Source organism: Heteronotia binoei, chromosome 5 (assembly GCF_032191835.1).
Source record: "Heteronotia binoei isolate CCM8104 ecotype False Entrance Well chromosome 5, APGP_CSIRO_Hbin_v1, whole genome shotgun sequence".
Taxonomy (NCBI): Eukaryota; Metazoa; Chordata; class Lepidosauria; order Squamata; family Gekkonidae; genus Heteronotia; species Heteronotia binoei.
The window spans coordinates 26,287,807-26,302,192 of record NC_083227.1 but is presented as its reverse complement, the minus strand read 5'-3'; the positions used below and the strand labels follow the sequence as shown (position 1 = coordinate 26,302,192).

At 45.5% G+C, this 14,386-nt stretch overlaps 2 protein-coding genes across 2 annotated transcripts in view; one reads left to right on the top strand and one right to left on the bottom strand.

The window, feature by feature from the left end:
- LOC132571228 (zinc finger protein 345-like) overlaps nucleotides 1-14,386 on the bottom strand; it is a 279,214-nt gene that overhangs the window by 244,715 nt on the left and 20,113 nt on the right. The window lies entirely within an intron of this gene.
- On the top strand, nucleotides 885-13,832 carry LOC132571221 (zinc finger protein 420-like). The gene is made up of 6 exons (XM_060237944.1): nucleotides 885-1,049; nucleotides 3,831-4,305; nucleotides 6,029-6,143; nucleotides 6,980-7,050; nucleotides 7,262-7,388; nucleotides 10,659-13,832. The coding sequence occupies exons 1-6, from the start codon at nucleotides 958-960 to the stop codon at nucleotides 12,878-12,880; spliced, it is 3,102 nt and encodes a 1,033-aa protein (XP_060093927.1). The 5' UTR covers nucleotides 885-957; the 3' UTR covers nucleotides 12,881-13,832.

Genomic DNA, 14,386 nt, shown 5'->3' with positions numbered 1-14,386 from the left:
TTTTATTTCTCAAGTCTTTAGAGAGCTGTTTATGGAGCCAACTCGGCTTCTTTAGGCTTTTTCCATTTGTGCTGGACCAGCACAAATGGTACTTTTCCCACATGTGCTGGTATTCAGGACCCGTCTCTCTTACACCCGCTCGTACACCTAAAGTTGTCCTGAAGTAGAAACAGTGAGGTCAGGGGTGCCTTTCCTTAAAGTTCCATCCCTCCTGAAAATAGCCCTTTGTATATGACTGAAAGCCTCCGAGGGAAGAGAAAGGGGTCACATCTCCAGGAATTTCCCAGGCAGAAGGCGGCAACCCTCTCCGGCGACGGGGCAGACCAACCCCCCAGCAGGGAGATGAGGCAGGCTCGCTGGTGACCTGCTTTGAGAAAGGGGGAAGAGGGTACAAGAACAGACATTTCCCCATGCAATCCTAAAGCCGATTTCCCGGGAGGAGGCCTTTTGCGGAGACCTGCTCCGGATAGCTGAAGGGGAGCTGGCTGGAGTTTGCCTCCATCTCCTTCTCCCCCCTTCCCCGCTCCCTCGGGCATTTTCGGAGCCGGCTGACCAGCCAGAAAGCCCCCGTGCAGAGTTACTCGCGAGCAGTCCCATTGAGAAGCCAAGCTAGTCAGCAGTTTGTTGAATGCATTTAAAGTTGTTTCCTTTCCACCTCTCCCCCCTCGGTCTATCTATCTATGTTCCTTCCCTCCCTCCAACATCTGACATTTATTCTACGTGGCTGTTAAGTTAAGCAAATTTGGCCACCTTTGCTTGAGGTCAGCCTGGCTGAAGCCCGTCTGGGCGCAGCTCCTGGCGGAGACAAGAGGAGAAAGAAGCTTTTCCCCTTCATTCGTCTGCAGCACCGAAAGCGTTAAAACAAGATAGCTGCGTCCTAGAGTGGTTGAGCAAGGAGGGGGGGGCAGGAAAGAGGAAAAGGCCTTTTCCGGTGGGAAGGGGAGGCTTAGCTATTGAATGGCCAAAGAGACCGACCAACAAGTGGTTCAGGGTTGCAACAGAGGAGAAGAGAAGCCTTGCAGCCGGATCTCGGGAAGGTTTACTCCCAAGTAAGTCATGGGGGGAGGGGGGGAGCTTTGCAACCCTAAAAGGGAAAAATGCTGCATCCCCTGGTTTTTTTTAATGAGAAGTTGCAATAAGTGTTTTTTTAAAATATCTTCATGAAAAAACGATCTTTATAGAGAAATGGTGGAGCCAATGACGGCGCTGTCTTCTCGTCTTGCGCTTCCGAGGCTGAGTGATCGAGAGAGACTTGCAGGAGCAGATCACCTCCAGGACTTCTTGGATCATTCCTTTGCTCTGGATCCTTTGAAGGTCGTTTTTAGACCGGCCGATGGGAGGGGGAGAAGAAGGCTCTGCTGGCTTTAGTAGACGACCTTCCTCTAAAAGTGGACAAAGGTCCGCTCACCCCCTGGTGGCTTTTCCTGGCTTCGCTGCTGCCCTTGCCGCAACCGACCCTGCCCTGCTGTTGGGGCACCTGAGGTCAGAATCAGACATGGGGACATGAGCTGGAGTGGATCGGGTCCTTCCATACAATGGCCAGTGGAGTTCAGTTATCCATTTGGGACGCACAGGGTGCAGTGATCCCATCCCCGGGCATGCTGCCCTTTCTTCATGTAAAGGCAAAGCCCTTACCAAAGGTGTCAAACATGTGGCCTGGAGGCTGAATCAGGCTCCTGGAAGGCTCCTATCAGGCCCCAAAGCAACTGGCTGTCATCTGCTTCCTTCTGCATCACAGTTTGATTTGTCAGGCTTGTTTAATTACACAGAAGCTACAGAGCAAAACTTATATTTTCTCCATTGACTGAGGCTCCTCCCTTGGGAAGCAAGATGGGAGGGAGAGCTTGCTTTGTCAGGCTGTCTCAATTGCACAGCTCAGCTACTGAGCCAAGCCAACTCTTCCTTTTATTGGCTGAGGCTCCTCCCTCACCTGGTTCCCTGGGGAAGGAAGGAAAGAGCCAGAGCTTCCTTTGCTCAGTTCCCTGGATCTCATGGGAGAAATACAAAGAAAGCACCTTTAAGACCGAGTGCTAATGTTTTAAGGTTTTAAAAAAATCTTTGTGTTTGTCTGTGTCCTTTATAAAGTTTATATCTCTGCTACCTAATCATAAATAGGTACACACATGGCCTGGCCCAACCCAACATAGCTTGACCCAACAAGATCTCATTTATGTCTGATTCGGCCCTCAAACAAATGAGTTTGATACCCCTGCCTTAGACGGAGTAATTTGTAGGTTGGGGCTTGGCCTTTTTGGAACAGCCTGCTGGAGAAGGTCACAGAGGCTCCAACTCTCTTGCCTTTCTGCAAAGTATGGAAAATTATTCCAAGAGGACTTTTCCACACAGGCGCTAGGGTAGCAGTGCACAAAAGGCTTCACAAAGCCAATTGGAGAAGTTATTAGGGACTGTAGCCTATACTGACCTGTATAACATTGATCCAGGTGGGTAGCCATGTTGGTCTGAAGCAGGAGAATAAAGTTAAGAGGCCAGTAGCACCTTTAAGACAAAGAAGATATTGGATTTATATCCTGCCCTCCACTCCGAAGAGTCTCAGAGCGGCTCACAATCTCTTTTACCTTCCTCCCCCAAAACAGACACCCTGTGAGGTGGGTGGGGCTGGAGAGGGCTCTCCCAGAAGCTGCCCCCTTTCAAGGACAACCTCTGCCACAGCTGTGGCTGACCCAAGGCCATGCTAGCAGCTGCAAGTGAAGGAGTGGGGAATCAAACCCGGTTCTCCCAGAAAAGAGTCCGCACACAACCACTGCACCAAACTGGCTTTCCAACAGTTTGTTGTAATGGAATGCAATATCTAGGCATAGATTTTTTCAGACACAACACCCATGGCCGGTGCATGAGAGGAGACCAAGTAGGCGGCCGCCTAGGGCATCACCTTGGTGGCCCTTGTGAGGGCAGAAAGTCAGGATCTGAATTTTGTAAACAGAAATAAATTCTCTGCCACTGTAGTCATAAGAACATAAGAGAAGCCATTTTGGATCAGGCCAATGGCCCATCCAGTCCAACACTCTGTCACACAGTGGCCAAAAAAACAGGAGCCCTCAGGAAGTCCACCATTGGAGCAGGACATTAGAAGTCCTCCCATTGTTGCCCCACCCCCAAGTACCAAGAATACAGAGCATCACATGCCCCAGACAGAGAGTTCCATCTATATCTTGTGGCTAAGAGCCACTGATGGAACTCTGCTCCAGATGTCATAGGGGAGCCCAGGAAGAATCCAGGCATAATCATAGTTGGAGGAATCATTCATGCTGATCACATGCCACACATTTTAGCAAATGTCCCCTCCCCATCTGCTGTTTCCAGGGGGTTCACTGTCTGCCCCTTCTCACATTCATCCTGGCAGCCCCTCTAACCTGATGTGGAGAGACACCCCTCTGCACCTTCTTTTCTGCTGGCTCCTCAGACTATTACCTAATTCTTCCAACTACTTAGGAGATAGCTGAAATGGTTAAGCCCTTTCCAGCCACTTTCCCCCAGGCTCCAGTTAATGTTGGTATGCAGCTCCTAGACAGACTGATCTCCAGAAATAAGAGGGTGGGTTCATACCATTCACAACAGGTTTTTAAAGAGCAGGAAAAAGGGGGTTCCGTTTTCTGAAGAACCAAACAGACATACCTAAAACAGCTTGATTCATAATATAGTGCAAAGTGCAAAGACATTAATCCTGATCCACAAACTAAACCTGGACACTCCATCTGATTAACTGGGGCAATAATTAGGGGTGTTTTGACCAGGGTTAGTGATTTACCACCATTCCCCTTTCATTTCTTTCTGTCTTTTCGATATGTTTTCCTCTCTCTCTTTCCCCATAGCCACGTGAGTAAGCATATCTTTCCACAGTTGGAAGTAACCCAGGTGAAGGAGATGGAAGACGAGGACCCAGAAGGACCTGGAATTGGCAAGAGATCAAGAAAAGGTCCCCATCCAAACCAAGCAGGGAGTGGTGTTGAACTTTGGGAAAGAACTGTGTCGGAGACCATGATTCAGGACACAATGACCACAGATGTACGTAGCCGATGCTTCCGGCAGTTCTGCTACCATGAGGCCAGTGGGCCCCGAGAGGTTTGCAGCCAGCTCCATGGACTTTGCAACCGCTGGCTGGAGCCAGAGAGACACACCAAAAAGCAGATCCTGGACCTGGTGATCCTGGAGCAGTTCCTGACTATCATGCCCCAGGAAATGCAGTGCTGGGTCAGGGAATGTGGGCCGGAGACCAGTTCCCAGGCGGTGGCCCTGGCTGAAGGTTTCCTCCTGAGTCAGGCAGAGGAGAAGAGGCAGGCAGAGCAGGTGAGGGAGTTTCCTTTACTTAGTTCAAGTCATGACTTCATGCTAAGGCCTCTGGGCTTGATATTTCTGCCTCTAGAACAGGGGTGGCCAAATTGCTTAGCGTAAGAGATGCTCATCTTGCTTCTACCAGGGCCAGGACTTTCTCGGTCCTGGCCCCGACCTGGTGGAATCAGCTCCCTATGGAGAGCCAGGCCGTACCTGGCTTGCTGGCCTTTCGTAGGGCCTGCAAAACGGAGCTGTTCCGCCAGGTCTTTGGATGAGGCAGCGGGCATCTATTTATCGATTGGTTGGCCTCCGCTCTACTGCTCTGCTGCTGTACTGCACTACTGTACTGTGATGCTGTATTGCGGTACTATTTTGTGCTATACCACCTTGCTGTCATGTCATCTTGCTGAATCATTTTGCTGCACTTTGATGAATGTTGTAGTTGGTTTTATTATGATTTTATTGTGATTTTATTTCTATTTGCTGTACTCCGCTCTGAGCCCCCAATGGGGGAATGGGCGGAATATAAATAAACAAATAATAATAATAATGAGCCACATACAATAAATGTCAGATGTTTGAGGGCCACAAATGTCAGATGTTTGAGAGTTGCAAGACATGAACATCAGATGATTGTGAGCTGCAAGACGGATGAAAGGAAGGAAGGAAACAGATGGGGAGGTGGAAAGAAAGCAGCTTTAAATGCATTTCCCAGGTGGCTTGGCTTGGAGAAGTGATTTAAAGAGACAGATGCCTTCTCCAAGCCGGGCAGTGGGGGCTTCAAGAGCCATATAATATGTATGAAAGAGCCACATGTGGCTCCTGAGCCACAGTTTGGCCACACCTGCTCTAGAGAAATCACTGGGTTGGGAAGAAAACCCAAACCATACCTGGAGTCTAACGACTTGGCAACAGTGATCCATGCAATGGTCACCTCTAGAATAGACTACTGTAACACCCTCTGTATGGGGCTGCCCTTGACTCAATTCCAGAGACTTCAACTGGTGAAAAACGCAACAGCCAGGTTGTTGTTGGAGCTACCTGTATGGGAGGACATCCAACCTGCATTGGAAACGTTACACTGGTTGCCAGTGGCATTCTGGATTCGTTTCAAGGTGCTGGTTATAACCTTTAAAGCCCTATATGACCTGGGACCTGTCTACCTTCGGGACCGCCTTTCCCCATATGAGCCCCAGAGAGCACTATGTTCAGGGTCCCAAAATCTCCTTCAGATTCCGGGACTGAAAGAAGTTCGATTGTCCACCACTAGAGCCAGAGCATTCTCAACAATAGCCCCCGCTCTGTGGAATGCCCTCCCTGAAAACATCAGGGCCCTGCGGGACCTGCCACAGTTCCGCCGGGCCTGTAAGACCGAACTATTCAAGCTTGCCTTCAATAGTTAAGGAGGTAGCAAATGTCCCACAGCACTGACAGTACCACTGGACAAATATAGATATTGAGAAACACCAACGTGCATCTTGTATTTTATGGTTAAAATGTGTAGAATTAATTTCATCGTGTATTGTTGTTTAGTATTCCATGTGGTTTTTAACTGTTGTTAGCCGCCCTGAGCCCGTTAGGGGTGGGCGGGATATAAATCTGATAAAATAAAATAAATAAATTTCATGCCCTGTGATTGAACCAACTAAACCAGTTGCTGCAGGGTTGAGCAGTCTAGAAATGAGGAAGAATCCATTTCCCATCTTTCTCTTACTCATCTCCTTTTCTGCTCTTTCAGATGTGGGTAACATCAGTGAAGATGGAAGCGAACTTCCCTGAGGTGGAGGGATCTCCTTTGGTGGAAGAGCAGAGGGCTCAGGCCCAGGAGTGTGCCCAAGATGCCCTCTCACGTGGTAAGGCTGTTTTGTGGCCAGACAGGATTGAGGCACACAGTGAATTTGTTGTGCAGAAGGTTTGGGACAAGAGAAAAAAGGAAATACTTCTGCAGACAACACAGAGTTAAGTTCTGGGATTCCCTGCTGCAGGAGGTAGTGATGGCCACTTCCAGAATCATAGAAGGCAATTCCATTCTTATTCACGTTTACTACAATGTTTCTATGTCACTTTCTTTCCATTAGTGGGACTCAAAGGAGCTCAAAAAAGAAAGGGAGACCAATCTGGGCAGAGCTGTTAGCCATTGCAAATAAATGGAACCTCCATGTTTTATTTATTTATTATTTATTTCATTCGATTTATATCCCGCCCTACCCCACCGAAGCGGGCTCAGGGCGGGCTCTGGGGCAGCATACCACTGAGTATGCATTGCTAGTGGCCAGCATTTGCCTTCTGTACCCGTGCTTAAAGGCTCTACAAGAACACCTGACGGGCCACAGTCAGAAAGAGGGTAGTGGGCTATGGATGCCAGCTTGTAGTCGGGCACCTCTGTGATGTTTGGAGGTGGCAAATGACTGGATGTGATGTCAGAACATCAGCAAACACTCTGGAAACCCATCAGTATTACCTTGGAGTTTTCATATATGCCAAAGTAACGTCTTGGTTTTCAGAGCAGCTGGCACTTCTTTTCCACCCCTCCCACAACTTACTGAAAATCGTAGGAAATTTTGTGAGTGTGGCCATGGCAAGATTTCAGAGTCCTGGGAAGGAGAGTGCATGAAGCAAGATTCAAACAAGCAAACGAACGAGGGAGTCTACACTAACAATCTTTCTTCCTTCTTTGTCTCCATCATAGGCTGTGGGCAGGTGGTGTTCACCCATTGTTTTGGCAGAGGTGTGGAAACAGCTGCAGCACCTCCAGTCCAGGTAGAGGAACTGAGCAGGGAACTACGTGGTTTCCCTCTTCCCTTTACAGAGGTTTCCCTTTTGCTAAGGTGTCCGAGGGGAAGAGGCTCTGAGTGCCACTCTCTTTGCCCATGACAAACTCTGCATCATGCGCCCTCCTTAACAGCCCCCTTCCAGTATGCCTTTTCTGCCTGGCATGATCTCTGATGAGGGAATCTGCTTTTTCTTCCAGCATCCATTTTCCTTTGAGGAGGTGGCTGTGTATTTCAGCGAGGCAGAGTGGGCCCTACTGGATCCAGACCAAAGAACTCTCTACAGGGAAGTCATGCTGGAGAACTATGGGAGCGTGGCCTTTCTGGGTAAGGGTCTTTCATAGGTGCCAAAGGTGCCAATTGCTGCCATTGGGATAAGGCATGAATCAAAATATTGAATGCAAATACATTGTTTTCAGGCTTACTCCACTACTTGTCTCTTACTGCAGGTCTTGAGGAGTTGGGTTGGAGGTGAAAGTGACATTCAGCATAGTCTAGGAGAGCAAGAGTTGGCCCAGGAGCAACTGAGGCCAGTATTGTGGCATCACTCAAGCCAGAGAGGGGTGTCCTGGCCTGGAACCAAGGAGGGGCTGAGAGGCCCTCAGAAAGGAGCCTGTTACCCAAATCACCCATGCAGGTCCACCCCTATAACTAGGGAAAGAGTCCTGCTAGAAAGAGAAAACACATGTATTGTGGGGTATTGATTCCCAAGCTCAGGCCTCAGTTTGGGCAGGAGCTCAAGGTAGCAGAGCTCCAGAACCTCTAAATTTTATTGTGCTCTTTCTTTCTTAACCACCCCCCCTCCCATGCTTGCTTCTGGCTCCATTGTTGAAACCCCATGTGAGAATTTTGCTGAACTCTAAGACTGGACAAACTCTCTTAATATTTTTCCCCACAACAAATGGGAAAATAACCAAAACATGTAAGACAGACATGGAAATCATCATGCCACTGTGGTCACATAGGAGAAAGTAATTTTAAAAGAATGATGGGAGTGAAGTTTTATTATGATCATTCTAATTCCAGAGTCCTGGCCTGGCATATTAAGGTAGATACTGAGCTGATATAGTACCCCTTCTGATGATGTCAGGGGTGTGTGGCATATTCAAATAAGTTATGCCAATAAGTTGTGCTAATGAGCTCCGATATCTGTTTTTCTACAAAATGACCCCTGCCCAAGATCATAAACTTACCAGGGTTGAGATACAGACTAGCACTCAAAGGAAACGAAGGCTATCAGCTCCTTAAACAAGAAAATACATTTATTACGTTAACAGAAGGAGAACCAGGTTTGGTCAGACAAATGAAAATGGAGGCTCTACAGAATGGAAATAAATGCACATGTGAAGTACAAACACAGTTTAAACACATTTCCTCACAAACTTCCTGCTACTAGGGGAGAAAATAAAAGGGAACAATCAAAGACAAACAAGCTTGCTTCTTGAATACAGCTTGGCAGCTCTGGAAAAGCACAGCAAAATAGGGATTTGTGTGTGTGTGTGTGTGTGCATTGTGGAGGGGAGTTTTTCTTCTTTTGTATTACAGGAAAAGTAGCAAAGAGAAGTGTTCCTTTTGGGAGGCTGAGAGTTTAGATCAGTGGTGTTGAACTTGTTTGGTATGAGGGCTGGATCTCACATAAATGAGACCTTTCAGGCCAGGCCATGTATGTCATAAAATGTAACGTCAGGTAGCAGAGATATAAACTTTATAAGGGACACAGAAAGACACTGCTAAAGATTTTTTGTTTTTTAGAAAAAACCCTTTGAATTAAGTGTAATTAAAATATTAGCACAAAATATTGCAATATTTTGTTTATTTAACAGTCTCTGATAACTGACATCTCTTGCTCTAGATTATTGCATTAAAACCTGGAGACAATGTCTGTGCTATAACAATCTTGAGTATGCTGTTCAACTGTGTATCTGTAAGTTGCAAACCTACTTTGGATTCACTGAATTACAGAAATCTCATGGTCAATGCTTTGAGCCTAAGACCCAGAGGAAAACATGAAATGGAGCCTGATCCGACCCCCAGGCCGCACATTTGACACCTCTGGTTTAGATAGTCAAGTAGATGGCTGAGTACGTGGTGGAACAGAAGGAGAAATCTTCCTGTCTAGCACCTAAGAAACTGAAGCAATGGCTGAGGCTGGCCCATTGCTCATTGATTTTATTATTTCTGTCCTTATTCAGGCCAGATGATCGGGGAGGGAAACCATTATGTCCTTTGATGGACTCCCTCCATATATGGCTTTCACAGGATTAATGGAGGAGTTACTTCATGTTCTTTAAACACTCTCAGTGTGACTCATTGCCTTTTTGATATCAGTTTGATACAGATTCAATTCTTCATTGCTAGGCCCATGCTAAGATTTGCAAGTGTGCAGGGATCCCAAACAGAGGTCCCCAGTGAAGGGGGAGTCCCATGACATAAGGTCAGATCTGGATTTCTTAGTTGCCAAATGTAACAACACACCCCTTTCCCCTGAATGAGATTCCAGCCATCCACTCTGACTGTGCTCTGGTATGGATTCACCCCCCCCCCTTTAAACTGTTTTGGATTGTGGGCTTTAATTTTGACCATGTTTTCATCCTTCTAGAAGAATTTGTTCTTTTCCTTGGATCCCTTTCTTGCATAAAAATAATCACTTTCTGTCTCCCTCTGCCAATGTAAGAGAGACTAGGGTGGAGATGCATAAGGTTGGAGAGATTTGCAGGAAAAGAGAGTTATTTCCTTCCTAAATAACCTGTCTGTGAGTGGGCATCTTTCGCGATTATGTCAAAGGAATAGAAATGGAGAATTTATGCTCTCCCCTTTGGCAACTCATGCAGGAGAGAAACATTACAGTTTTTCAGACTGTGGCAAGGGTTTCTCAGACCTTATTATAATTATAAAGAAATATAATTCTAGAATTAGAATTATAAAGCCCACTGGGTTAGGAGGGAAGGAGGCCTTCTGGGACCTGAAATCTGGAGGCTCAGAAGCCCCATCTGGGCCTAGCCTCAGCAGTGGATCTTGATGGGTTGTGGTATCCTTAAACACTGGATAATCTGAGGCAAGAGGGGCATTATTTAAGAACAGCCAGGCTGAACTAGGCAAAAGAGTCATCAACGATTCTCTTCAGTTGTCTCTTGGACTTCTTAAATCCTTCCCTCCCTGAACAACTGATATCCCTTCCAAAACCCTTGGGGGTACCCTTTGAATTGTTGGGATCACTTGATGAGGTCCTGGCTTCTCTCTCCCCTATAGCAAACTTGTTTGGAGGGGAAAGAAGTTCTACCAAAGGAAATGAACACTTGTGAATGAGAAGTGTCTGATTAGTGACCTGGCTTCTTGCGTATGTGCTGATTGGACCTCTTTCTGTATTTCAGTAGCAAATGCAGAGGAGACCCTTAGGGAATCCCACCAGTTCTCTTTGGAAGAAGGCAAGAATGGAGAGGCTGAAGGGAATTTCACGCAGACAGGAAGCCTCTTCTAATGTGTATATTATTGCACATTTCAGTGTTCATTGGGAATAATTTTTTGAGTGTGGATGGAATCTCAAGTGCAAATAAGATCACCTTTTGTCGGTGCTAAAAGGATCTTTCTCTATTCCAGCAGGGGATGATCAGAGGAACGAGGAGGATAAGGAACTGCATCATCTATCTCCAGATGAAGTCAGGAATGAAGACCTGAGAGGAAACTTCAGGAATCAAGGCAGACCCAAGAGGCAGAAAGGAATCCACACATTGCAGAAGAGGGATGAACCCATTCCTTGCCAGGGGGGAGATTTCCATGAATTAATTCAGATGGTGGAGGAAATGTACAAGTGCTTGGAGTGTGGAATGAACTTCTCAGATCAAACTCAATATAATACCCATTTGCAAATGCACAGTGAAAAGAAGATCCATCAATATCAGGAGTGTGGAGCAGAACTAATTAGATATCTAAGAACTCATGCAGGAGAGAAACATTACAGTTTTTCAGACTGTGGCAAGGGTTTCTCAGACCTTATTAAACACCAAAGCATTCATTCAGTAGAGAAGCCATTGATCCATTCAGAGAGTGAAATTACATCCTCTGATGGAAGACAGAGAAGTCGACATTGCCCAAGGAATATTATAACGAAGGCATGTAAATGCTTTCACTGTGGAAGATATTTTAAGTACAGATCACAGCTCCTTGTGCATCGAAAAATACACACAGGGGTGAAACCTTTTGCATGTTCAGATTGCGGCAAGACATTCAGTTTCAATTCCAATCTACAACAACATCTAAGAACTCATACAGGTGAGAAGCCTTTTGAATGCTCAGAGTGTGGAAAGAAATTCATTCAGAGTAACAATCTTCTACAGCATCAAACAACCCACACAGGGGAAAAACCTTTTGAATGCTCAGAGTGTGGAAAGAAATTTAGTCACAGATGCAGTTTTCAACAGCACCTGAGAATCCACAGAGGTGAGAAACCTTTTGAATGCCCAGAGTGTGGAAAGAGATTCAGGTTGAGTGGCCATCTTCAGCTGCATCAAAGAACTCACACAGGTGAAAGACCTTTTGAATGTTCAAAGTGTGAAAAGAGATTCAGGTTGAGTGGCCATCTTCAGCGGCACCAGAGAACCCACACAGGGGAGAAACCTTCTCAATGCTCAGAGTGTGGGAAGAGATTCAGTCAGAGTGGCAATCTTCAAAAACATCTAAGAACTCACACAGGGGAGAAACCTATTGAATGCACAGAGTGTGGAAAGAGATTCAGTCAGAGTAACAATCTTCTACTGCATCAAAGAACCCACACAGGGGAGAAACCGTTTCAATGTTCAGAGTGTGGAAAGAGATTCAGTCAGAGCAGCAACCTTCAACAACATCTAAGAACTCACACAGCGGAGAAACCTATTGAATGCACAGAGTGTGGAAAGAGATTCAGTCACAGATATAGTCTTCAACAGCATCTGAGAATCCACACCGGGGAGAAACCTTTTGAATGTCCAGAGTGTAGAAAGAGATTCAGCCATAGTGGTCATCTTCAGCGGCATCTAAGAACCCACACAGGGGAGAAACCTTTTGAATGCTCAGTGTGTGGAAAGAGATTCAGTCAGAGTGGCCATCTGCAACTACATCTAAAAATTCACACAGGGGAGAAACCGTTTGAATGCTCAGAGTGTGGGAAGAAATACAGTCAGAGTTATGACCTTCAACAGCACCTAAGTATCCACAGAGGTGAAAAACCTTTTGAATGTTCAGAGTGTGGGAAAAGATTCAGTCAAAGTGGTCACCTTCAACGACATCAAAAAACCCACACAGGGGAAAAACCTTTTGAATGCTCAGAATGTGGAAAGAGATTCAATCAGAGTGCCCATCTTCAATACCATCAAAGAACCCATACAGGGGAGAAACCTTTTGAATGCTCAGAGTGTGGAAAGAGATTCAGTGAGACAGGTAACCTTCAAAAACACCTACAACTCCACACAGGGGAGAAACCTTTTGCATGTTTAGAGTGTGGAAAGAGATTCAGTCGGTTTTGTCATCTTCAGCGGCATCAAAGAATTCACACTGGAGAGAAACCCTTTGAATGCTCAGAGTGTGGGAAGAGATTCAGTCAGAGTTATGACCTTCAAAAGCATCTAAGAACCCACAGTGGTGAGAAACCTTTTGAATGCTCAGAGTGTGGAAAGAGATTCAGTCAAAGTGGCAATCTCATGCAGCACAAAAGAACCCACACAGTAGAGAAACTTTTTGAATGCTCAGAGTGTGGAGTGAAATTTAGTCAGAGTTGCAGTATTCTACAGCATCAAAGAACTAGGGAGAAATTGTTTGATCAGAACATAGTAAGAGATTCGGTCTGAGTGGCCATCTTTGCAAGCAAAAGGAGAAACCTTTTGAGTTCTTGGAGGGATTCAATCAAAGTGGCAATGTTGTATGCATTGAACCCACAACGGGGGAGAAACTTTTCGAATGCTCATAGTGTGAAAAGAGATTCAGTCTGAAGGACTATCAGAGAATCCACAAATTGAGAAATGGCCTAGCTTGTGAAAAGGGCTTTTCTCTTATTTCACATGAAAAAGTCAGCCAGAGACCACAGAAATGCTTGAAATCATGTAAAAAATTTTCAAAGTTCTTCTATCTGCCCAGAATCATAACCCTAAATCTGGAAGAAATGATAGAAATATTTGGATTGAGGACAGAACTCAAATAGGAAAGCAAGAAAGGATGTGTTCTGAGGGTGGGAGGAGATTCTTCAATAACAACCCATATCTCCTTAACCGCTGAGGAATCCACTCAGTGGAGGAACCTCATAAATACTAACTGTGTAGCAAGAGTGTGAGGCAGACATCCAGCTTTCCTGTTTCTTAGATTATCACACAAGGGTAAACTTTTCATGTACTGGGTTCTAGTGAGGCTTTTCTTTGAATGCCCAGTTATGAGAGGTTCACAAATGCTCCAACAATTGTTATGCAAAGAAGGGCCTTTTTAGTGGTTGCGCCTCTTCAGTTTATCTGCCAAGATAATTCCTTCTGAAATCTGCAAAACTGGCAAAAAACATACCTATTTTCCAAATCCTGTGATGAAATGGACACATCAAGGAGAGCAGATGTCTGTGGATGAATTTCAGGGAGTCTGTGAACTTGTATGGAAAAAATATTACATCTTTATTTTCACTAACATGTAACTGAAATCCAGCATTTCCTTTGATTATTAATGTAGGCAACAAACCCCAGTAATATTAGCAGTACCTATGACTTTTGTTACCCAGAGAAATCACGGTTTTTTCATATCACATTACAGTTGTTGCAGATATCTCAAAATATCATTTATGCCTCTCACAATACTGAAAATAGAGTATTACTAGAACCACTGCTGCATTGCACATGACCACGGTCTTCCATTTTACAGACCCTCATGTGACATAGCTAGCCAGCTATGGGGCAACTGTGAACCTCTTAATTGGGTCAATATGTGTTCTGGTTGAGAGAAAGAGATTGAGTTTCTAGATGCTCTCAATGACTGTGCTATGGAGCAGATGGTCACAGAACCTACCAGGGGTGGGGCGATCCTGGATTTGGTCCTAAGTAATGCCCAAGACCTGGTGAGAGATGTAAAAGTGATCGCAGCGCTTGGGGGCAGTGACCATAATGTTATTGATGTCACTATTTGTATAAATAGGGAGTTGCCCCAAAAGACCAGCACAACCACTTTTAGCTTTAAAAGGGGTAAATTCTCTGAGATGCGGAGGCATGTGAAGAGGAAACTGAAAGGAAAGGTAAATACAGTCAAAACCCTTGGGGAAGCTTGGAGGCTATTTAAAAATACAATCCTAGAAGCTCAGATAAAATATATACCACAAGTTAGGA